The 24,991-nt window shown below is 47.4% G+C and overlaps 2 protein-coding genes across 5 annotated transcripts in view; one reads left to right on the plus strand and one right to left on the minus strand.

Annotated features, from left to right (window-relative positions):
* ATG4A (autophagy related 4A cysteine peptidase) overlaps positions 1 to 2,799 on the plus strand; it is a 56,909-nt gene extending 54,110 nt beyond the window's left edge. Inside the window, exons 12-13 of the mRNA XM_004000782.4 lie at positions 1,378 to 1,486; positions 2,277 to 2,799. Coding sequence (XP_004000831.1) covers positions 1,378 to 1,486; positions 2,277 to 2,347 — 180 coding nt within the window. The 3' untranslated portion in view covers positions 2,348 to 2,799. The remainder of the gene's footprint in view (positions 1 to 1,377; positions 1,487 to 2,276) is intronic.
* A 1,349-nt stretch (positions 2,800 to 4,148) lies between these two features.
* The window catches only part of COL4A6 (collagen type IV alpha 6 chain), a 316,262-nt gene continuing 295,419 nt past the window's right edge, over positions 4,149 to 24,991 (minus strand). For all 4 annotated transcript variants that reach the window (XM_019824148.1, XM_019824146.1, XM_019824147.1 and 1 more), the window contains 17 exons: positions 24,342 to 24,485; positions 23,533 to 23,658; positions 22,917 to 23,098; positions 20,781 to 20,844; positions 20,115 to 20,189; positions 19,507 to 19,614; positions 19,306 to 19,413; positions 18,647 to 18,718; positions 18,203 to 18,328; positions 14,068 to 14,184; positions 13,579 to 13,740; positions 13,288 to 13,386; positions 11,348 to 11,494; positions 10,524 to 10,640; positions 9,420 to 9,611; positions 8,031 to 8,317; positions 4,149 to 5,777 (listed from right to left, as the gene is read on the minus strand). In XM_019824148.1, coding sequence (XP_019679707.1) covers positions 5,517 to 5,777; positions 8,031 to 8,317; positions 9,420 to 9,611; positions 10,524 to 10,640; positions 11,348 to 11,494; positions 13,288 to 13,386; positions 13,579 to 13,740; positions 14,068 to 14,184; positions 18,203 to 18,328; positions 18,647 to 18,718; positions 19,306 to 19,413; positions 19,507 to 19,614; positions 20,115 to 20,189; positions 20,781 to 20,844; positions 22,917 to 23,098; positions 23,533 to 23,658; positions 24,342 to 24,485 — 2,387 coding nt within the window. In that variant the 3' untranslated portion in view covers positions 4,149 to 5,516. The remainder of the gene's footprint in view (positions 5,778 to 8,030; positions 8,318 to 9,419; positions 9,612 to 10,523; positions 10,641 to 11,347; positions 11,495 to 13,287; positions 13,387 to 13,578; positions 13,741 to 14,067; positions 14,185 to 18,202; positions 18,329 to 18,646; positions 18,719 to 19,305; positions 19,414 to 19,506; positions 19,615 to 20,114; positions 20,190 to 20,780; positions 20,845 to 22,916; positions 23,099 to 23,532; positions 23,659 to 24,341; positions 24,486 to 24,991) is intronic.

The following is a 24,991-nucleotide window of genomic DNA, read 5'->3' on the forward strand; positions in this document are numbered from 1 at the left end:
TAAAAATGCTGATTTCATAGAGTTCAGCCTAAATTCTTCCTTATTCCATTCATAAGGCTGAAATGGTTGAAGGAACTAAACTAAAGTTTTTTATTTGTTTAGTGGTCTGTTTACAGTTTCATATAGTCAATTATGGTTTAGGAAGCTTGTCTTTCAACTGTCTCATTTCTATAAAATACAGACATGCTGCCATTAAAGGAAACACAATTTTCAGAAATCTGTAAATACCAAAGCAAGATATTCTTTCTTCTTGGTATTTTGTGTAAAAGGGTATTGATAGTGTTTTGCTAGCTCACCAATCATTCTATCTGCCCACCCCATTCTCACTTCTAACACATGCCAAATATGTGGGTGACATTGATAAATGCGTATGGAAAGAATGGAGATCACAGGGAGAAGTTTAAAACGCCCTGGATGGGGTGGCAGGAGACATGATGTTCTCCTATTTGGAAAAAAAAAAAAGTTGACAATATGGCAGCCCAGAGCCTCTTGCAAGTGTAAGAAGGGCAGATTTATCTTCACAAGAGAACAAATAATTTACACTAATGTCCCAAGCTGAATCTCAAACCCCAGTTAATAATTGGCTGAAACATAATGGAAAATCATTTTCTAAAGGCAATGCTTAACATTTCAGAATGCAGCAAAACTGTATTTATACCACATTTAAAGTTCAAATGAAGGGCGCCTGGGTGGCTCAGTCAGTTAAGCGTCCAACTTTGCTCAGGTCATGATCTCTCATGGTTCGTGGGTTGGAGCCCCGCATCGGGCTCTGTGCTGACAAACAGCTCAGAGCCTGGAGCCTGCTTTGGATTCTATGTCTCCCTCTTTCTCTGTTTCTCCTTCTCCACTCATGCTGTGTCTCTCAAAAATAAAATAAATGTTAAAAAAACATTTTTAAAAAAAGTTCAAATAAACGTCTCTTGTGATACTATGCCATCTAAATTAGGATGTATACCATAAGTGTTGGGCTAAAACCAAACCAAACCAAACCAAACCCATGTATTATCTTGGGGCAGATTTAATGTAATTAACACACATTTCTTTGGAGCCAACACTTCAGGAACTTGTCAGCCCCGTATTGAGTTAGGCCCGTGCAACTGGCATACGACCTGAACCTCCTGATGGACCGTGGGCAGTTAGTACTGACCTTCCATCAGATACTCCCTCCATGGTTCTTCCTTCCTGGCCAACAGTATCTAGAGTTGAAGAGGGCTGGGTCTTCGGATGGGTCAAGGAGAGGATGGGTATGTTGGCTACAGCTTTGTTTTCACCTTTCAACAACCAGGTCCCTCTCATAGGGTTTGGGATCACAAATGGACAATTGAGCAGAAATGTAGTAAGTCTGAAGTGTTTACAACTGTTGCTGTGTTTCCTCAGGAAATTCTAAAGGAAAATTTAAGGATGTTTGAATTAGTTCAGAAACACCCATCACACTGGCCTCCCTTTGTTCCTCCAGCCAAGCCAGAAGTGACAACCTCTGGGGCAGGTAAGCCATTGGTCCAGGGCTCTTGGGCCAGCAGACCTAGGCGTAGCAGTTGTTTTATGAGACAGAAGCAATGGTGGCCCATGTTTCCATGGAATGTACAATTTCCACTCAGCTGGTCTGATCAAGGAATGATGACTTTAATCTACTGAGGAACTGATACTTATCAATTTCCAAGAGGGGCAGTAGAAGAAAATGACCTCGATGCAAAAGTTCCTTGCAAAGTCAAAATGCCTAGAACTTTCATGGTCTGGTTCAAAAAACAAACCAGAGGCCATGGGTGATTCGAAAGCTACCTCAAAGATTACAGAGTCTCATCCTCATCACTATGAATAAGACTAGGTAACAAGTTCCATTATTTAGCTTCTTTATAAAGAATTTCTAGCACTCGTCAGTGGCCCCACCTGTGGGTCTCCTCTACACATGCTTTTCTGCAGCAAAATTATTAAAACGTGCACAGTCTTGGGGCATCTGGCGGGGGCTCAGTTGGTTGAGCATCCAACTTCGGTTCAGGTCATAATCTCACAGTTTGTGAGTTTGAGCCCCACATCAGGCTTTGTGCTGATAGTACAAAGCCTGCTTGGAATTCTCTCTGTCTCTCTCCCTCTGTCCCTCCCCGACTTGTGTTTGTTCTCTCTCTCTCTCTCTCTCTCTCTCTCTCTCTCTCTTAAAATAAATAAATAAATAACTTTTAAAAAATTAAAACATGCCCAGTCTTAACTACTGAGTACCATATGGACCACTCCAACCTAAGTGTCAAGCTTTCTTCTTTTTCATTTCCATATCCTGATAGAATTCATCGACTCTACTGAGCAACTAGAGGAGTCTGACCTGGAGGAAGATTTCGAAATTCTGAGTGTATAGAATAATGGAACCTCATCTTGGTGATCTGTCTTCCACCTGGCACCAGAAGAACACGAAGCCTTTACATAACACTTTTCTAGTCAGCAAGTGCCTGATATGCCAACAGCATACAAACTTGATAGCAATCATGACTGAGCCAATCACCATTTCTCAGAAAACAAACAACAGCAACCCTTCCCCAGAATGAACTAGAACAATCATGGAATGTAGGAGCAGACAGATTAGGAGCTGTCCCTTGCTTCCCAGCTTGTCTTACCTGGCCACTGCAAGTCTTCAGCTACTGAAACGAGAAGGTGGAGGTCAGACAGCAACTCCCACCTTGCTTCCAGCACCAGCAGAGGAGAGATGGTTACCCTGTGCTTCTTCACCCTTTCAGGTGTGACCTCTTTGGGGCTAAATACTAAGAAGCAATCTATTCTCTTTCTCTAATAATAAAGTGATTGCATCAGGGAGAGAAAGTTCTTGTTAAATTATTTGAATATGTGTTTTAAATAATTATAATTTACATCAAAAATGTGTCAAAGAAACTATATCAAATATGCACTCATTGGCCTCCTTCCTATTTGAGGGAACCTCACCATTTGATGGGTTACTGTCACCGTCCTTACTGATGTTTTTTGTCAGATGTCACCCTATCCTTAAATCATGATCGCTTAAATCAGGGGTTGGCAAACTTTCTGTGAAGGGCCAAATAGTAAACATTTTGGGCTTTGCAGGCCACGTGGCCTCTGTCACAGCTACTCAGCTCTGCTGTTGAGGTGCAAAAGCAGCCAAAGACAGCGTGCACACAAATGAACGTGGCTGTAAGCCAATAAAACTTTATTTACAAAAACAGGTGGCGAGCTGGATTTGGCCTGCAAGCTGTATAGTTTGCCAGTCACTGACTTGAATGTTGATTTGGGGGAACTAAAAAATTGTGTCTCAATTAGACTCCACTTTGGTTGGCAGTCATAATTAGAAAAAAAATATTCATGTGGTGACATTTAATCTTAAGTACATCAGATGCCATTCCAAACCACTTCAGGATGAGCAACAGAGTAAATCTTAAAATCTCTTCATCAAATTGGCTTTGCTAAACACTCTTTTGTGTGGATATACCTCAAGTCCAAGTGGTGTCTTCCCATTTTCCTCTCCTTACCTGTTAACTTGTGTGCATTTCACCTCCCTCCTCCACCAAGTCCCATGGAAGGCCAGCAACACAGCTTGAAAGCTCGCACAAAACCCAAGTTTGCTTTGTTTTGCTTGTATATTTAGGAACATTAGAACATTTGTCTCCTTAAATTCCATTTTATTCTTTTTTTTTTCCCAGTAGGTAGTATATTACAGTGGTTCAAAATTCAAAAGGTGCAAAATGGTATGCAGTGAAATGTCTGTGTCTCCCACAGGTCGGTTCCCTTCCTGAATGCTCCCAGTGTCGTTACTCTCTTGTTTATTGGTCCAGAATAGCTATATTCTGCATATACAAATATATGCATATATGTCTTAGATTTGGTTTCAACAACCTCGTTTCTCTACTTTCGATTTGTCTATAAAGGATCCTGTGGACCCAGAGTATAAAAACCCATTTCTTGAACTCTAGCCTGGATAGGGCTAAAAACAGTTATAGGCATATTTTGAAACAAGTTGTAGATTGGTTGCCTTCAGCCATTTGACTTTAATTGTATTTTTCCTGCCTCAGTGTTTTCTTGTAAAGCTCAGCTTGCATTAATAGCCTCAGGGTGGTGCGGGGGTGGGGTTCACAAATTGTAGTGAGACGGACTTTAGAAAAGTTTTCATCAAAGAATGTCAAAAGAGTCAAATGTTGATATTTAATTCCTTTTATTTGCAATATACAAGGCTGGCACCATGCTTATTACTGAGATAGGAGGTGAAAGTAACAGTAACACAGATTATACTGATTATGCTTGGTCTGTGTTGGCACAGTTTACATAATATTTAAGGAAACAGAATCAGCTGGAAGGAATCACCTCATGTCAACATAGCTAAGTATTCTGGGAAAGTGATAGAGGAAATGGTGAAAACACATCCCCTGAATAGAATACAATATACTTTATAGTCAACTCAGGTTTTCTTTAGGTCTGCCAACTGCTAAAGAGAGGAGTGTGCTAGATTTTTATGAGGTTTAAAACCGTATTAAAATTGTTTAACAGGCTACCTGTGAAAGAGCAGTTGGATGGACATTTTAATGGAAAGTCTCTAACAACAGCCTCAAAGCGCAAAGGACCCAACACACCGGATCTTCGATCTGCCACCTTGCACACATCTGGATGGCATTTGAAATAAACAGGGACTTCTGAGAAATTGGGCCAAGGGATTTGCCTTTGCCTTTTTGTTCCTGGAGTCAAAAGCAAAATTCACACCTCCTTACCCATCCACCTCTCTAACCCCAGCCTGGGAGAAAGGGCTGTGGTTCTCATTTCCTTTGGTGGGCCTGGATGCATTTGGGGCATCCTCTGCTCTACTCTGGACCAGGCCAAGTCCTAGGTCTCTGGCCGGGGAGGGAGCCAGCAAGGAGGAAGTGATTTGTCTATGACCCTATGAAGTTAATGAGCTCCCCTTCTAAGCATTATGGGGCCCAGTTGTGCTCACCCTACAAGGAGGCAAAGCTCACCCCAGGCTACTGGCTGGCACCCCATTCCAGGTCTGCTGCCTGCCTAGACACAGTGCATGTCCTTGAAGAGTGAGAGCTTGCCCCATGCAGGCTTGAGCCATCCATGAACATTCAGCCAGAGGATTCTTGTTTTTAATGTGGAAACACTGTGTTCTGGTTTAAGCCAAATAATGCATGGTGCTTTCTGGACATAAAGAAATGACTTACCAGCTATTACAAAGACCTTTCTGATCAAGGCAGTGAGGAAAGCCAGTGGTCTAAGGAAGCAGTAGCCCAGTGGGTCTTTCTGAGGTAGCCATGAATAATCACACAAACATCGGAATCAAATGGTAGCACCAGGTTGACTGAAATGGGACAGCAGATCTCAGTAGGGTGAGCTCACCCATTGGGGCTGAGGGTTGGGGCGACCAGTGTCCAGTACAGCCCAAATGAGACTCCAATGTACAACTTGACAGGTGGGCAATAGGGCTTGGGCCTTCCTTCTTCAGATCGTTGGGGTTTGTGAGGTGACCGTTGTGTGGGGGAGGGAAGGGCAAGTGGCAGGGTGGCAGCCCCCCCCTACAGGCTTTTCATACACACCTGGCAGCGGCTGACCCGGGTATGGAGCTGCCCAGCCTTCAGTGTTTCAGATACAGGTTCCTCCCTAAACTGCTGCCTCTCTTCCACTGTTGTCAGCCAGAAACTGTACTTGTTGGCAAAGTAGTGGCAGGTGCCCCGGGCCCCACTGCACTCGATGAAAGGAGTGGCACGAAAATCCTCCAGGCAGGAGCCGGGTGAGACCAGGGACTGGCCCCCGCCCTCGGCGCCAGCAGCAGTGTGCTGAAACAGACAGGGTCAAGTGTGTGAGCTGCACCTGCCATGGGAGGTGTGGGCCCTTCTGAAACGCTGGGCTCTTGGCTCTGCCCCAGCATCAGGAAAGCTGTGTTATAGTACCAGCGTCCGCTCATCCCTCCTTTGTAGCTCCTCAGGGCCAGGAGCGGCCCCTAGTGCCCTCCTAACCCACTGCATTTGGACACTGGGTACATCTCAGCCAGCGTCTCCCAAACTGCCGCCGTCCCACTGAGTTTCAAGGTGTGTTCGCTGCCTCTCCGCACATCTCCACAGACAAGTCTGAGAAAGGCTGGATTAAGGAAGATGCAATAGATTTTGGAAAGCAGGTCTTCTCAGGGCCCTTGTCAACTCCCAGCCCTTGGTGGTGTACTCCAAGAGAGAGAGCGCACAATGCTCCACAAAGTGGTGAAACCACAGGCCCCTCCCCTAGCCTATCAATAGCACTCTGAGGTTACCTTTGTTAGAACTTCTTATGTTTTCAGTCTGCACCACCCCCTTCAGGGCAACATGCAGTGTGTTTTGCTTGCTGAGTACAAGTGGGCATCGCATTTGGCCTAAGTCCTGGCCCTCACTTCAGGGCTCCCTCCGCATACAAGGTCAGGATTTCCCCATCAGTGCCACTCATTAGCCGATAGTCTCCAGTCACTGTACCCACAGTGGTCCCTGTGTCTCCACTCCCCATCCCCCCTCCTCTCTTCATGTCAGCTGGATTATCAGGACCACAAGAGGTGAGGAAGAGGCTTCATACACAGCCGGGTCAGCAAACGGCCAATGGGACAGATGGCCAAATAGGACGCTCAGGGATGGCATACTTTTTGGGACAGTTGGTCTCCATCTAAGTGACCTTTCCTGATAAATGCAGCATCAGAGTTTTCCTCGCTTTGATCCTCAGAAAACTTTCTAGAACAAACAACATGCTTCCCTGACTTACTAAATGGCAGACACTGTATATTTTACATTTTGCACATGACACAGGCTTATTGCTGTGAATGTTGGTTTTTGTGTTGGGCAATTGTGGAGGGTCCCCACACCAAGGGACACAGCTTGTGGAGTCCTTAGGCCACCTCTGAATCCTTTTCTCCCTCATTTCTTGTCTTTAGTAGGCATGTCTTATTGCTTCAAGATGCCATACTAGGCAGTCCAAATTCCCACCCTTATAGGTCTTCAGGAAAATATAGATATTCTAGTATGATAGAATTATGTGTAAAGTAAAAGCAAAGAGATTCTGAATAAGATCTTAAGAGTGATCCCATAAGCAAAACAGGTGAGATATTGTAAAGCTTTTGTAGCATTCCTTGTGGAATTTCAGGGGCCTTTCCAACGTATTTCCCGGTCTGGGTGGTGGATAGGACAGAATGATAGGTGAGGTGATTCTATATTCCTTTGGGATAAGCTGCCCAATTCACATAGAGCAAAACGATGAAGGGCCTCATCTTAGGTACGTGCACCAATGTGAGGAAGCCTAAGGCTTTGGTGACTCTTCAAAGACACTTTCTCATCATGTCACCCCTGGCAATTTAGTAAAGAAGTTCTGGTGAGCCAGAGTACTTTGGTGGGTGCCACACTGGTTTTACCTGTGAGTTATTCTGGCCCTAAACCTGACTTTTTGCTCATTTAATGTCCCCCGATATTCACAGAATGTCATGGGAGGGACCTGATGCCTCCTTGGGCTTACAGATATTCTCAGCTCTTAGGAACACGACAGCCTTCCCACTGAGATGGAGAAGCAGCAAAAATCCCACCAATGAGGTACAAACACAGCGTGCCCTCATCTGAGTCTTTCATTAGGAGATGACAGTGGCCAGAGGGACCTAGGAGAGGGGGCAGAAGAGGAGAAATGTCCGTGCCTGGCCTGAGCAATTAGAGTATGTCCTGGCCTTCAGTGGGGACAGCCTCTCCCTCACTGTCCACCGGGATCGGGAGTTTCCTCCTTCCCTTGCTTGTGGCATAACTGAAGCAGGCATAGAGATGTTAGGGCCTTTGCTGGTGATTCATAGAAATTCTCATCCCTGGACCACTGAGTGCAAACTGCTCGATTCTATTCATAGAATTACCCATCATTTGTGCAGAGCTGAGCCTGCTTGGTCTTTAGTCAAGGCCAGACCAAGCATGTTCCTTCTTTTCAAATTCTGTGGTTTCTATCTCATGCCACTTGAGCCTGAGGACCAGCTTGAGTCACCCTCCCAGTTCTCCCTGCGGTCCATCTCTACACTGGGGAAAGGGGGCAGTGCAGGGCCTTACCATGAGGAAGGAGTACCCAATCCAGAGGCTGCGCCAGCCCAGGGGGCACTGCGGGATGGTGATGTCCTGGCTGTGCACAGCAATGGCTTGTGAGGGTGCCTCACACACAGAACAGCGGCTGATGTACTGGGGAATCTGGGTCTGGCCGACGGGCATCATGGGAATGGGGGCGGTGGTGGACAGCCAGTAGGATTTATCATTGCGCCCAGCATAGTGGCACACTTCGTTGATGTTGCAATAGATGAAAGGCATGGTACTGAAGCGGGGCAGGCAGGAGCCAGCAAATCCTGGGAGGAGAGAAGGTGGGCAGGGACAGGTAAGGTCTGGCTGAGATTATCCCCAGGGCCATTAGGACTGGACTAAATGGGTTTACGTGCAACTGCCTGGACTGGAGCAGGGGTGCCTCTCCTTACAATCCTGGCACACTGTACATACACTCAAGTCTGTGGGTCAAATCCTATTCTCAATGCACCAGGGAAGTTTGATAATGAAAAGAATCTTTTTTTAAGTTTGTTTATTTTAAGAGACAGAGAGAGAGACAGACAGACAGACACAAGCAGGCTCTGCACTGTCAGAGAGGATGGAGCCTGAAGCCAGGCTTGAACTCATGAACCATGAAATCATGACCTGAGACGAAATCAGATGCCTAACTGAGCCACTCAGGCACCCTGAAAAGAACGTTTTTATAAGCCATGTAACAACTCCCCAATTAACCTGCTTTGTAGAACTAGCATTTAATAGACCGAATCTGCTGTTCACAGTCTGCACACCTGTAGACAACACAATTAATTATTGGGTAATCACTGTTGCCCCACAGGTCATCTCATTATTACTACTACTAATCGCTAATGTTTAATGGATACCTAATATGCCAAACAGTGTTCTAAGCAGTTTACATTGGGTGATTCATGCAACTCTTACACCACCCTATGAGATAGGTTCTACAACTAGCTTTGTTTCCACTAAGGGGGAAGTGGAAGCTCAGAGAGGTTGAATAACTTGTCCAGGGTACCCAGCTAGTAAGTGGTAGAGTCAGGGATTAAAAACATTTTTTAAATGTTTTTATTTTTCAGAGAGAGCACACACAACTGAGCAGGGGAGGGGCAAAGAAAGAGAATCCCAAGCAGGCTCTGCGCTGCCTGATGTGGGGCTCAAACCCACGAACTTTGAGATCACGGCCTGAGCCAAGATCAAGAGTCAGACGCTTAACCCACTGAGCCACCCAGGCACCCTGGAGCTGGGGTTTAAACCTAGGTGTGCCTGATGCAACAGCTGGTGCTTGTTACCCACCACCAAACAGTGGGCCCACCTAGGGCTGGGAGGACTGAAAAGGGTGGCTCTAGGTCCTTGGGATGGATGGCCATGGCTGGTGTCAGAGCCGGTACTTACCCAGGTCCTGGTTGTGGGCTTTCTCCTGCCCCTCCACGAACAGCAAGCTGTAACCCACCCACAGCTGGCTCATCCCGACGGGACACAGGGGCACCTGTTCCGACTGGCTGTGCTTCACCAACGTGTAACCCACTCTCGCGCTCTGCCCAGGCATTCCAGCCGTCCCGAAGGGACCCTTCTTCCCTGGAGCTCCTGAGAGGGAGAGAGCAGAAAAGGGGCGAGCCAGTCATAACAGCAGCTACTGACGCTGTGCTGAGCATTGAGCAGGGCACATTGTATACACACTCGTGTTAGCTCACCGGATCCCCTTATCACTCCAGTTTGTAGATAAGGAAACAGGCTCAGAAGTCCCACAGCTGGTAAGCGGTAGACCTGGAATGCCAACTCAGAGGAATCCAGCTACGGAGTCCCATGTTTGAAAAAGCATGCTATCCAGCTTCCCTCCCACAGTCACCTGGCCTTGGGTCCTCTACAAGGGGATGAGGGGGCGGAGGGGGCTACTTCTTGGACCCTGCAGGCTCTCACAGGACATAAGTATACCTGCTGAATCTGAGGCAGCAATAGCAGAATTAGGGTTGGCAGGACAAAATCACACCCTCTCTCCCGCCCATGCAACGTGGCTAGTTAATCACACCACTTTCCCACCGAGCCTCGGAACTGTTCTCTACTCAGGACAACTGGTTTGCCATCTCTGATATAAAATGGGAGCTAAGTAGCGGCCATACGTTATCTCGAATTTTCTTGTCCCTTGAATCGTCCCTTGAATCATCCCTTGCCCATCCATGTCAGAATCTGTGGGCAGAATATGGGCAGTGAGGGGCAGGGGTGGGGCATACTAGAGTAAAGTCACAGCTCTCAAGAGCTGGAAGAGAACCCAGAAAAGGATTTGAAAGAGTCCTTTGCCTTCCAGAATGTAGGGCTCTAATCCTTCACAGGCTCAGAGGTGGGTGGGAGCGAATGGAATACAGTTCGGTTTTCCAGGCTCTTCGTAGTGCCAAACTTTACTGCCAGGTTTCCTGTTTCTCAGCTGTGAGATTCTGGTTCACCCCAAGGCCTCATACCCTCACAGAAACCCTCTGCTCCCTAGTGCTGACATCACCAGACCTTCGAGTCCTGGAGGGCCTTGCAGTCCAGGGAGACCAGGATCACCAAGAGGCCCAGGTGGGCCAATGAGTCCGTTGAGACCATCTTTTCCAGGGATGCCAGGTAATCCTTTGGAGCCTGCAAGAAGAGAAGGCTCACAGCAGCATATTCAATGGGGGAGGTCCAGAAGAGCCACCCCAGAGGAAAAGGACTCATGTGTCATGCCCAGGACTCACCAGGAGAGGGCGCACTTGCCATCATTTTAGAGCCCTCAGAGCTGAGCCTCCCGGGGCTAGTCCTTAGATGGAGTCTGGACATCTGTCCTGGGACCACCACTCTGAATTTAGCCTTTCTGAGCCGCCTCACACCTATTTCCTCCTTCCTTCCTCTCCTCCCAGCGACGCATACAATGCACAGAACCTGCCAGCGTCCCTTGTCAGAAACGAGGACCCCTAGGCCCAGAGAGACTACTAACTTACCCCAGTTGGTGCAAAGCTGGGATTGGAAGCTGGGTTTCCTGTCCCCCCAGCCCTGGGCTTTCTCCATTGCTCTTTATCCCCCACCACACTCTCACCTTCCCTCAGCAGCACATGAGAGAGGGACAAGCCGGCTGGAGTAGTTGCTATGCTCTGCCCACACATTCTCTAAAGCCAAGTAGAACTGCTGACCCAGCTGGCCCCCCTTCCTGGCAAGAAGCTTGGGAGCTTCATGAAGGACCAGAGGAGATGCTTGATGCGGGTGCCCCCTTGGGGCTGGAGTTCCCAGCCAGTAGCTTCAGCTTCTCAGCCAAGGCTATCTTAGCTCCCTGAGAAGTCCCCTTTCTCTGGTGCTGGTGCCCTCCTTACCTTGTAGGCCTACAGGGCCTTGAACCCCAGGGTCTCCCGTGAGGCCAGGGATGCCATCCATGCCCGGTTGACCCATGGGTCCAGGAGGAACCTGGACAGCTTCTGCAATTGGTGTTTGTCCAGGAGCACCCCGGGGTCCGGAAAAGCCTGCAGGCAAGCGGGGGACATGGAAATAGCAGGTAAAGGCAAAGGAGGCATGGGTCCCCAGAAGCCTTCCTTTCCACCTCACAATCACCAGCTTTCTACTTTTCCTGTCCCCCCTGTCCCACCCCACAGTCCATTAGACACCTCTGGGGTGACTGCCACCACGCTTTACACAATGTCCCCCTTACGGATCTATCTCCCCAGTGAACTGGGAGACTCTTGAAGGCAGGGAATGGGTTATATTCATCTTGTTTCCTCAGGACCCAGCACAGACACTGGTACATGGTAGGCAAGTCAGGAAATGTTTGTTGCAAATAAGGTGGGCTGAGCTTTGGCTCAGGGCTGGGATGGTTGGTTTATTCACTTACTGGTCAGAGAACAGGGCCAAGGAGGCCAAGGGGATGCATCCAACCTCAGAGATTCAGTTGGCATCACAGCCTAGGACCCTGAGCCTGGCCTGCCGGTTTACTAAGAGAAGCCAAACAAGTCAATTCGCTTACTAATTCATTGAACAAATATCTCAAGTGCCTACTATGTGCCACACCCTGGTAGATTAAGGGATGGAGGAGTGAATAAGACAGACCCGTTATGGGGATTATGGTCTGGTGATAAAGATGAAAAATGCATAACCTGACAAATACCATTAGTCTTACTGCAAGTTGTGAGAAGTGCTACAAAGGAAATGAACAGTGCAGTGACAGTGACAGGGAGCAGAGGGCGCTATGGAGTGGAGAACCTGTTTAGAAAGAGTGACAAGTGGCCCCTTACAAGCAGTGACATTTAAGCTGAGGCCATTAAGGAATAGAAGGTGTGGGGCGCCTGGGTGGCTCAGTCGGTTAAGCATAGGACTTTGGCTCAGGTCATGATCTCCCAGTTCATGATTTCAAGCCCCACATTGAGCTCTGTGCTGACAGCTCAGAGCCTGCAGCCTGATTCAGATTCTGTGTCTCCCTCTCTGTCCCTTTCCTGCTCGCTCTTTGTCTCTCTCAAAAACAAACATTAAAAAATTAAAAAAAAAGAAGGACCTGGGGGGCAGAGGGGCAAGAGTATTCCAGGAAGTAGAACTAGCATGTGCAAAGGCCCTGCAGTCAGCCCTGCAGAAAGAGGCTTGTGTGGCAAGAACAGGAACACAAAAAAAGAAGGGCTATGATGAGGATGAAGAGGGAGGTATCACATAGGACTTTGTGAGCCATAGTTTATTCCTATGCTATGGGAGGCCAGGGGGTGATTTATGTTTTTTAAGATCCCTCTGACCACTTTGTGAAGAAATAATTGTTGGGGGAGATGCACAACAGAGGAGGAAACAGAGAGATCAGGTAGCAAGTCACTGCAGTGATTCTCACGCGAAATGTCAGTGCCTTGGACCTGGGTGCCAGCAATGGAGGTGCTTAGAGGTGAGCAGATGCAAGGCACAGTTAGGAGACGTGACCCTCAGGGCTTGCTAATGGATTGGGTGCAAGCGAGGGGGATGGTGGTAAAGGATGGAGAGTGTCGTTCTTCCTTTCTGGATTGAGGAAATGGGTGAGTGGTGATGAGTGCAAACCCAATGCCTGCCGATGCAGAAAGAATGTGGAGGGGAGATCAGTGGGCTGGACCCGTGGTGGCAATGGTCTTCAGTCCTGGGAGCTGATGGAGGCAGAGATATCCTCAAGGTGGAGAAATAGCCTCCAGGGAGGAGCTTCATCCGGCTGCCCCAGACATCCAGGCTTTCTTAGCATGAGTCCTATAGGACAATTACCCTCAGACCCATCCCTCGAGGGAGCTCTGGATCAGCTGGGTACATGTTCTTAACTCACCTCTTGGCCCTGCCTTCCCCTTCATCCCGGGAAGTCCTGGGTCTCCAGGTGGTCCAACCTTGCCTGGAATCCCCATGAAGCCAGGCTCACCTCTCATGCCTGGTAAAGTCCAAAGGAAAGCAAGTCAGGGCCTGGCATGGTGGTGCTGGTGGGGGTTGGAGGGGTTGAGACTAGACAGATTTGAGGGAAAGAAGAACATTCTTAGCTGGCCTGTCTTCACAGGGCTGCAGGACGGAGCTGTCTCTAACTGCAGACTGGGTAAGGGCCCAACAGCCAGCCAAGCAGCCATACCTTTCAGTCCTAGCTCTCCAGGAAGGCCAGAGAAACCTGGAATTCCTTGGTCTCCCTTGGGCCCTTGACGGCCAGGAATTCCAGGGAAGCCAGGGTCTCCAGGGTCACCTTGATCAGAGGATAGCCCAGGGGGCCCTGGGGGCCCTGGAGGGCCTGGGCGGCCTAGGGATAAGATCAGAGAGGAATGAAGGCAGGTGAGAAGGAGGTGGCCACCACTGAAGGCCTCAGGGCTAATAGCAAGCCAAAGCCTGTTCCCAGGGCAGAGAACATTCCTTTGCTGCATCTGGGGTCCCAGTGCCTGGACCTTCCCAAACCCTTTTTGCAAATACAGCCCTTTGCAGTCCCCCGTGTCCCTGTTGGGGGAGGGACATGAGGCCATGCAGGCCCATGCACATCCAGCAGTAGGAATGGGGCTGGACTGTATTAGGATCTCCCCAAACTGCGGACAGAAGGCAAAGGCCAAACCTCTTTTGGGTTTCCTGTCTTTACCTCGCTCTCCATCTAGGCCTGGTCGCCCGGGCTCGCCAGGCTGTCCTCCTATGACTGAAGGCAAGGAGAGGCCTGGGGCACCGGGCAGACCAGCAGGTCCCTGGAAGCCTGGGAAACCTGCAAATAATAAATAAAAGGGGCTGCATGGGCTTCGTGTGGCCAAGCTCTCAGAGAAAATGGAAATTAAAGCAGAAAAAGTGGAAGCGGCTAGATAGGGGGCCAGACCGGAGAACGCCAGCAGAGGGCGCTCTCCCTTCAGTCTCCCTTTGCAGCCGGTAGAGGAACACGGGTCTCACACACGCTGACACACAGGGTCTCAGCGACTCCGGGTTCCCTGTGCCCCGTCCCCCGCCGACAGCAGGCGCCGTAGTTCATGGGGATGGACCTTTGGAAAGTTCTAGCTCCCAGCGTCGCTGGAAATGAAAATATTTTAGACAGATTTCCCTCAAACCGGGAAGAAAAGAAAGTATGACTGCAGCACCCGGAACTGAAGTCACACATTTTCATTAAATTAGCCAGTTATGTCTGATGGTGCCCAGAGAAGGTTACAAACTGAGGTGAGGCACCGGCTCCAGCAAGTCCGAACAGACACCTGCTGGGTCAGAAATGGAGGTTGCAAGGACGCTGTGACTCCCAGTGTCTTCTAGGGCTAATTTCTGGGTCTTCTAGGCAAACTCAAAAATGCTTTTATAGGTAATTCATGATACCAGCTGAGTGCTTGCTTAATTGCCAATAGAACAAATTTGTCTACACTAAATCCCTTCCCCCTTTTTGGTCAAAGAAAAATGCCATTTATTGGAGTAGATACAAGAATACTTGTTTGCTCACGTTTTAATACTGCGTGTTTTATGTTTGCGGAGCGATGTCTACTATAATGTTCAAAACCAAAAAATTTCAACTGCTTAGGGAAGATTTATTTAACATTCACACGTCAACTACATACATGGAAACTATATGGGAAAACACATCGAAGCCATAGATACAAATGTAGAAGTCCATATTATACTTCTAGTATGAAAGAGATGTATTTATTATTTTGGTATCTTCTAGAAGAAATTCAAATGAAGAGAAATAGATTCACACTGGTTAATAAAGTATTCTGGGGGTTGAGATGATTTTTGTTTGTTTGTTTGTAACAATAAAATCCAAAAAGATTAGTGTGGAGTTATATTTTTCTGACAAGGAAAGCCAAAAATATTAATGTTGAGTTTCTCATATTTAAGTAAAGAAATGGCAAATCCATAAAAACGTGTAAAGAAAGATGGCAGATTGGTTAATTCAGGTGTTTTTTTAACAGCTCATTTGTTAACTGAAAGTTGAGGAAATATAAAGAATAAAAAAAGAAATTTCAAGAAAAGTCTCCAATTATTATAGATCTGGAAAAGAAACAAAAGGAAAACAAAAAGAAAAACTAGCTTCAAAGTCACATGGTGCTACTTTTAGTATGGTCAGTTATGTCTCGATGAACCTTTGAAGTATTTTTCTTTTTCACAAGGGTAAAAATCTGAAAAGAAAGACATATTGTTTTTTTTCCTGAAAATATACCTTTATATATAATACATATCTATGCTGAAATTAAGCAAAAACCAATAAATAAGACATCATATAGTAGTGTGGGCAGCACACAGATTGTTAGAAGCTCCCATAGCAGTTTTTGGAGCTGCCTTCTCTTTTTACCTGTTTCTTGATTTTAGAATTACACCAATATATCATTAAACCTGAAACAGAGGTACTTCTGATGTCAAGTAGAAAAAAAAAAAAAAAAGAAAAAGAAAAAAGAAAGAAAGAAAGAAAAGAAAAAAGAAAAAAAAGCTCGCATATTTCTTTAAGAATGAGACACTTTAAATGAGCACATGAAAATGCACAATGGCATGTTTTTCCAACTCATTTCGGTGTCAGAGACTTAAAATAATCCCTAGGGGCTCTTGGGTGGCTCAGTTGGTTAAGTGTCCAACTTCAGCTCAGGTCACGATCTCATGGTTTGTGAGATGGAACCCCGCATCGGGCTCTGCTCTGACAGCTCGGGGCCTGGAGTCTGCTTCCCGATTTTGTGTCTCCCTCTCTCTCTGCCCCTTCTCCTCTAATACTCTCTCTCAAAAATAAACATTTAAAAATTCATAAAAAGACAGAAAACCCTAAATACACAAATGCAGCTTCTAAATATTTAGTGCAAATGTGAAAATGAATGGCATAATTCAGAACTATTTAGATAAAGGTATTACAGGGACAAGGATTGCTTTTGGAAGTTTGCTTAGGGGTAAATCTTCATTTTACACTGATTTCTATGATCATGTCAGAGATAGGTTCCTCTGGGGGGGTATGATATTTGCTGTATACTTTTAAAACATTGTTTTAATTAGATACTGAGAAGAGCAGAAGAATATTTATAAATCATAAGTAAAAAATAACCCAGATACAATGAACACCTCTGTTCCAATGACCCAATTTAAGAAAAAGAAGATAACATTACCTTTGAATTTCTGTGCATGCCCTTTACAGATCCTACCCTCTTCCTTGACTCTCGGGGGCAACCACTCCTGAATTTTGTGTTCAGCACCCCCACGCTTTGCCCATGTATATCTGTGTCCCTAAACAATATATTGGTTGTTTGCATTTATTTATAAACTTTTAACAGTGGGATCATACCCAATGTATTTCTCTGCGACTTGCTTTTTTTTTTTTTAATCAACATTATGTTCCTAAAACGTATCCATCTTGACATGTGCTGTTTACTGAATTTGTAATTGTGATTTTTATTACCTCAGACAGCGAAAGGAAATGGATAATTTAATGGCCAGGCATTCATAGTCAAGATTTGAAAACATTTGGGTTTTGCTTCTATCTGAGTCCCCTCTTTGCTACCTCCTGTGAAAGAAGCCACACGATCTCCCTACAGGCTCAGGCAGTGTTTGAGCTTTCCCTCTGGAGAAGCTGCTGGCTTTCAGAAAAGAACAGGTTTGTCCAGACCAAAGGAAAGAGTAAATGCAGACAGAGCAGATTCACCAATATAAAATCCGGCAGAAAATGAATTAATGTAGGAATTAGATCCTGGAAAACATACACACATTATACAACCATGCACATAAACAAATAAAGTGTGGTAGGACCTCAAGCCCTAGAACTATAACAGAGGAGCAGAGCATTTTGCAAACATGATTTCCTCAGGTACCATGCAATGATATACTGGGCAACATTTCTTGAGTACTTACAATGTGCCAGGTGCTGCACTAAGTGCTTTTATACGTATTACCTCACTCCTCATTGATTCTCCACCAAATCTGTGCAGTAGATTCTCTTATTATGCTCATTTTACAGAAAAGGAACATTAAGAGTTCACTGGGGATTGAGGGACAAGTAACTTCCTTGTTCAAGGTCATACAGCTAGTGAGACGTAGAGCTGGAATTTGAATCCAATGGTCTGATTTCAGAGCCCATACTCCTAGCTGTGATGCTACATTGAATTCATTTCCTGTTTTACATTGAGTGCAATGTATATGGGTCTTCAGAACATTTCTGAGGAGAGTTAAAGAATCAGAATTAATTCTATTTGTGAGGTGGGTAGAGGGAGGCTCAGAAAGAGACTTCAGAGGATATGATGAGTCAGGGGCCAAGATCAGGGTAAAACCTGTTTGCTAGTAACCTATGAATCCTAATTGAGTGCTTGTGTGTGCCTGTCCTAGGGAGACATTTATCCTCTTAGTCTTGGGCTCCTTCCAGCAGCCGCACTGTCTTCTCAGGGCCTCGGGAGGGCGATCCACGCTGGACATTGAGGAACTTCTGGCAAATCTCTTGCTAAGTGGACAAGCCCTGTCCCTCGGGGCCATTAATCTCAGGCTTTGGCCAAGTGGGCAAGACAGACCCTGAGGTTAATAAGGGAGAGCAGGAGGGAACTCACTAGACTATTCCTTGACACTCCTTCCAGGAAAGCCTTAGCATTGTAGCATGGCCTCCCTTCTCTTTCTCAGAAGTCAGTTCCACTGGGTTCTGAGATCCCCAGAAGTGTGAAGACATGCACAATCCCCAGTGAACTCTTAACTCTCAACCCTGTAAGCCACGTGGTCCTGATGAGCCCCAGCCTTGGCTCCCTAGCCAGGCCTTACTCAACTTCTATAAGGCCTGACTTGGGCCCACTTACCTCGGCCACCTCTCTGTCCTTTCACTCCTGGCTTCCCTGGGGCTCCGATGCCAATTCCTGGAGAACCTTTTTCCCCTTTGGGACCAGGCAGGCCAGCTGGCCCAGGCACACCGGTTATACTAGGTCCTAGGAGGAGAAACAGAAAGAGGAGGACAGAACTCAGTGCAGGTGAGGCCTTCATGCCTCGCTCACTTGCTGGAGGCCTGCCTGACATACACGAGAAGCTGAATACTGACAAAACAGGAAGGAGAGCTCATTCTGGATAGAAGGACAGACTCTTTCTTCCTTTCTCCACAAATCAAGGCACCTCAAATTGGGGGCTGGCAAGGAGATCCATGAGTTTAAGGATATAGGATACAACACAGTTGAGAACTCATGGCCAGTCCTTGCCAGCCTTCTGGAAGAACTGGCACTCTCCTGCTTGCCCTTGAGGATCTTCCTAACCTGGAGTTCCATGGGTTCCCTTGGTTCCTGGAAGCCCATTCAGTCCATGTAAACCAGGAAGTCCAGGGAAACCTGAGGGGAGAGAAGATCAGAAATGGCTCCAGCAACTCTGAATCAGGAAGGGTCCGCAAAAGGTCTTGCCCCCAAGGGCACTGCAAAGATTGCGGTCTTCCTAGAGGCATAACTCAAGGCCCTCAGGGAGACCGAACCACCCCTAACCTCCACTCTCCACCTTTGCTTTTCCTGACTCTCAGTAGAAACCAATACAGCTTTAAGAGCAGGGTGGTAGATAATTACATATCTTCAAGAATGCCAAGTGGCAATGCCAAGATCTTGAGTTGCCAGCTCCCAGAGACTCACTGCCCAATCTTGAAGTCAGGGAAAGGCTATATATACCAGGACAACAACTTTCCTCGCTAACTCTTCTCTCCATGGATTCCATGTTCTCCTCTTCCCATTCTTGCTTGCCCTCCATTCCTCCTCCTCCTCCTTCCCCCTTCCCATTATCTATCACACGGCCCCATCAATGACTCCCCTGGATGTGGCTTGCCCCAGATAGTGTCTCGCAATATAAAGTAGTTGCTGTTCTTTTTTTTTTTTTTTTTTTTGGTGGGGGGGAGCAGAAACCCTCTCCCCACTTCCTCCTCTAAAATACATACCTTTGGTTCCTATTAGGCCGGGGGCTCCCAGGGGCCCAGTGGCCCCTGGATGGCCTGCAGAACCTGGTAGCCCTGGATTTCCTCTCATGCCTGCAATCCCAGGGAGTCCTGAAAATGAAAGCAAGGTAGCGGGACAGAAAGGGTCATGGCTTAAAGCTAACCCTTACTTTATCAGAGTAAAGTCGTCCTGTTGCACAATACCTGGGGAGCCAGGAAGGCCAACATCTCCAGAAATACCAACTTTGCCATCTTCACCTTTGCTTCCTGGGAAACCCACGTCACCAGCTAGTCCATCTTTTCCTTTAACACCTACAAAATCAAGAAAGATGCTGAGTGATTAGGCCACATTTTGGGCAATGTATTTCTCCAAGGGAGGGAGGGAGTGAGCAGGAAGGTGAAGCCATTTGACCTGCCAAGAGAGCTAGGTCCAGTGAAACGACTCTGAAAATGGTGGCAGCTGTAACTTCCCATTTGAAAGGTGCTGCCCGCTAAGGATAGTAAACTTGTTCTCGAGTGCCCCCAGAAGTAGGAGCAATGGGTAGAAATGTTCAAGAAACTGTTTAGATAACAATAAACTAAGGAGGTGGATGCCATCATCTCAAAGGTCTTATTAGACTTATCTCCATGAGTCTTGAAGGAGGAGCAGGCTAGTTTGCTTGGGGAAGCTGTGGGCTGCCAGTCAGGTAGGAATTTCTCTGCATTGGACTTGCAGAACTTGCAGAACTTGGGGTTGACCTCCCAAGTTCCTCCTGATCCTCAGTGTGAAGGAGTCTGTGAAACACATGAGGTCAAAAGTACAGTGGACTTACCTTTAAACCCAGATTCCCCAGGTTGTCCCTTGAGTCCCAGGCTACCGGAAATTCCAAGGGTCTGGCCTTGATCTCCTGGGGATATAAAGATATTGTTGAAGTGGTCAGGAGAAGCTATAGCTCATTTTGTAGCAGAGATCTTTTGATGGAAAAACCTTTTCAGATTCCATGTAGACAGAGGAGATCTTTGACAAAAGTATGCAGTGGGTAGAAGGTAACCAATCACCAAAAAAAGGCTGGGATGCTCTCAGCCTACTGGCAAGAAATGCTGCTACAGGAAGCATATCTCCACTGGGAAGACATTGCTAGTTTCAGTATGGGCAGGGAAGATGATAGAAGGAGGGGCATCAGAACATCACCAGAATGGAACAATGATGGCAGCAAGGATGGGAACTTTTCCTGCCCAGTGGGCTGGGTTCAACAGGGGAAAAGACTGTCTAGAGCTGAGGTTCTCCTCTGTTGCTGAGTCTGGAAGGCACGTGGGTCAAACCACTGTTTGTCACATGTCTATGAGGAGTAGAGACTGCAAATGGGGTTTGGCCAAAGGGGAAATGTAAATCAATTCACTTTCCTTTAAACACAGAGCTTCCTTCCAGAAGAGCCCTGCACCTGCTAGAAATCCACCTTGCTCTGGAAAAACACATTAAAAGAGAAAACGCTTCTCACCTTTTGAACCTGGGAGACTAGATGCTCCTGGGAGTCCGGGAGCTCCATTGAGACCCTGTGAACCCTTTGAAGCAATATGTAAATCATTATTTCTGCCCACTGCTCAGGGCCTCCCATGCTCTCACCCACCCCCCCCTCCCTGAACTGCTGACTGTATGCTGTGGCAGGGGTGAAGTGGGTTGCGGGGTGGTGGGCATCCTCCAGAAGGCAAGGTGATGAGCAAAGGGTAGAAATGCATACTCAGATGTTTTAGGGGAGGGATTCTTTCTGCAGATGAATCCTGGTCTCGTCATTCATCACTTCCCAATGCCTATCCAAATTGGAATCTTGGGAAATCAGGTGTGGCTGTTCTGGCAAGTCTCTTACAAAACACAGGACGTGACAGGCCGGGTACTGCAGGTGCACTCTGGAGCCATTATGCACAAGAGGAAGTATTGCTTCACCATGCAGAGCTACAGCCCTCAGCCACAGATTCTGTAAGCTGTGGCTTCCTGCAAGGAACCAGTTAGCAGGCTGTATGTGTGTATACTGGAATCTGAATTTGGGCTAATGTTACCATTTTCACAGGCTAAACTGACTTTATGACTAATGTCCAACACATTATCGGAGTCTGGGAAGTGGGCATGTCAGCTGCTATCAGTATAGTTATTCCTCTGCTATCTGGATAGTTTTGATTTGTTGCGATGTCCCTACTAAAGACATACACTACCTAGTGCCTTGGGTGGGAGTCTAAGCTCTGGACCAGGTCACTGTGCTCACTGACCCACTACCTAGGATACCTCCTACATTTGCCTTACTTTTTCTGCACATTGGGATATCTGCTAATTCTGAGCCTTTGCTCATGTTGGGACCCCTGCCACTTTGATTCCATTCCTCTTAGTGCATGAGTAGCAAGGACCATCCAGCTGAGGATGATTTCTTTTGCAGTTGCTTCAGGGGTGTGTGTGTGTGTGTGTGTGTGTGTGTGTGTTCTCTCCATCAGATGGACTGAGACTTTTAAAGGACAGGGACTTTGGGGCACCTTGGAGGCTCAGTCGGTTAAGCATCTGACTCTTGATTTCAGCTCAGGTCATGATCACATGGTTTGTGAGTTCAAGCCCCACATCAGGCTCTGCACTGACAGTGTGGAGCCTGCTTGGGATTCTCTCTCTTCTTCTCTGCCCTCCCCAGTTCGTGCATGCTCTATCTTTCAAAATAAATAAATAAACTTAAAAAGATAAATAAAGGACAAGGACTTTGCCTGTAAGGAGCACAGGTGTTCTGTGACCTAGTTCATTCAGCCCCTTCAATACTGCTACAAGTATTGCTACTACTTATTTAGAGCCCACTATTTGCCAGATACTGTGCTAATTGCTTTACACATATCATCTCCTTTAATCCTCACTGCTGTCTGAAGGAGGTTTGAATATTGTTCCCATTTTGTGCATATGAGAAAAGTGAGGCTCAGGCAAGTTAAGCCATATGCAAAGAATCATAGAGCTAATGAGCCATGGAGCTGAGACTCAAACCCAAATGCATCTCATTGCTACCCATACTCTACCATCCTGCCTTTTAAGAACCCAGACAAGCTGGTTTGATTATTTGCCAATCGTTGCCTTGCATGGAAGCAGCAATGACCTTCCTGAAATCAAAAAATATCCAGAGGCCTGTACCAAATCCTTATGATGTGCCAGGCTCAATGAGTGATACTGGCAGAGGGGTGCAAACAAAAGAGCAGGTAAGGCAGTTCTTGTTCTCAAGTCCTAATGACCTCATTGAGGAAATCAGACCCATGCAGAACTGATTGGGATTCATATAAGCAGTGAGAAATGCAGCATGCCAGCAGGGAGGAAGCTCAGGGACTCCTGGAGGAATGGGTGCCTGGGCTAGGGCCCAGAGCATGGGTAGGCATTGGGCAGTTAGCTGCAGAGTAGCAGGCTCTGGCACACAGGAGAGACATGAACAAAGGCCCAGAGGCAGGGACATTCAGGAGAGAGTGGGAAGACCTGTCAGGCTCAATGAGAGGACTCTGTCCAGGATGAGCTGGGGGAGGGGTCTGGGAAGTGGGCTGGGGCCAGAAAGATGGGCAATAGGGGCATGTCCCCCTGCTATGGAGGCCCTTCCCTGGTGGAGAGACAAAGATCTGGGCACACTTACACTTGCTCCTGGTATTCCTGGGAAACCTGTGATTCCAGGGGACCCTTTAAGGCCGGGTAAGCCCCGTAATCCAATGGAGCCAGGGGGGCCTGGTTTCCCATTAAGTCCCTTGATGATACTGGGGAGGCCGGGAACTCCAGGCAAGCCTGGTGGCCCTGGGGGGCCAGCCTCTCCTTTGTCACCTGGGAAAGACACAAACAAGCTTAGAAAAAGGACTCTGGGCAAGAAAAAACCTGCTCCCCCAAGGCTCAGGTACCCTGGATCACAGCTAACCTTGGGGACGGTTAGCTTGGGGGTGAAGGTGTGGGTGGGGGAGGTGCCTTCAGCCTTAGGGGGCACCAGTCAGGGCCATCCCAGCTCTAGCACTGCTAGTACCCACGCCCCATCATCCGCCAGGCTCCTCCAGGGGTACGACAGCCTCTGGCTCAAAACCTCAGTTTCCTGCAGTGGCAGTGAAAACTGGCAGCCTCAAAGTCCAGCACCCTTCAGGCCCAGAGAAGGCAGACTCCTTGGAACCCCGGTTGCCACTCATACTGCCAGTCTAGGGGGTCTTGCCCTTTCTCAGGAGGGAGGTTAAATTTGAGCATTTCTCTTGCCCCATTGCCTGCCCCAGCACCTCTGGGCCCAGGAAATCCGTCAGATCCAGCTGAGCCTCTAGAGCCTTTGTCTCCTTTCAGCTGCAGGTTCAGGATTGGAGGTTGTGGACTGGGGATTCCAGCTGGCCCTGGGTCACCTCTGTCTCCTGCAGGGGTGGAGATTGCGAGACCCTCGTGAAAGGAAGCTTACACACGGAGTCAGGCATGAGCTGACCATTCATCTCAACTCTTCCCCTCTCTGTCCCCCCTCCCACCCCAGGCTTCCTTTCTGGGCCCTTTCTTGGCCCTGTTTCCCCAACTTTGCATCAGTGTGCATGCCCTCTCCTTTGACAAGCCCAAGGTCCATCAGCAACTTTGGCCCCACTCAAAAGCCTCCTCCACTGAGTATCTGGGAATGTATGATGGGGCCTCTAATATGCAGTGATAACTCAGAAGTGATTAGATCTCTCGGTTTAAAAGGACTTCATTTAGGGGGGGCGCCTGGGTGGCTCAGTCAGTTAAGTGTCTGACTCTTGGTTTCAGCTCAGGTCATGATCTCACGGTTCCTGAGTTCAAGCTTCACGCCCAGCTCTGTGCTGACCTTGCGGGGCCTGCTTGGGATTCTCTCTTTCCCTCTCTCTCTGCCCCTCCACTGCTCATGCACTTGCATTCTCTCTCTCACACACAATAAATAAAAACTCTAAAAAAAATAAAAAGACCTCATTCAGAAGCCCTAAATCTTATTATCTAACACAAGACTGTTATAAGCCACACCAGGAACAAAGTTGACACACAAAATGTACATTGGGAAGCATGGACAGCAAGTTCAGAATTCAGTGCTCCAGCTTACCTTTTTTACCAGCACTACCAGCCCGTCCAGATGGTCCCACCTTTCCGGCTGACCCAGAAATGCCCTTTAATCCACTTGCACCAGGAATACCAGGGAGACCTGGTATCCCTGGAAAACCTACCAGCCCAGCAGATCCCTTCTCACCTGTTGAGAAAAAAGAACTTCGATTATGATCCCTCTTTTACATACAGAGAAATGGAAGCACAGAGAGGCTTACCCCAAATGGAAGTACTTACCCCAAATCACACAGCTAGGAAGTTGTAGAGAAGGGATTCAAACCCAGGTTTCTCTAACTCCAAAGCCCAAGCTGTCAGTCCTTACACATTATACTACTTCCCTGAACAGGGGCATGACACTAAGCAACAGAAGGGAGAGAAGAGGTGGGCACCTCTCTTATGGTTTGCCAAGTTAGAGCTCACGAGTGGCACAGAGAAAAAAAAAAGCCTAGGACCAGTTGTGTGACCTTGGACCAGTCATCTACCCCTGTAGAAAATGGAGATGCCTCCCATCCAACCTCTGGTGTCTAGCAGGACAATCACAGAAACAGAGCACTAGCAGGACAATCACAGAAACAGAGCAATCGGGCTCCATGGTACGGGGATCATGCAAATGAATAAACACAGTGTGACAGTTACCGTCCTGTGCTTTAC

The sequence above is a fragment of the Felis catus genome, chromosome X, assembly GCF_018350175.1.
Source record: "Felis catus isolate Fca126 chromosome X, F.catus_Fca126_mat1.0, whole genome shotgun sequence".
Taxonomy (NCBI): domain Eukaryota; kingdom Metazoa; phylum Chordata; class Mammalia; order Carnivora; family Felidae; genus Felis; species Felis catus.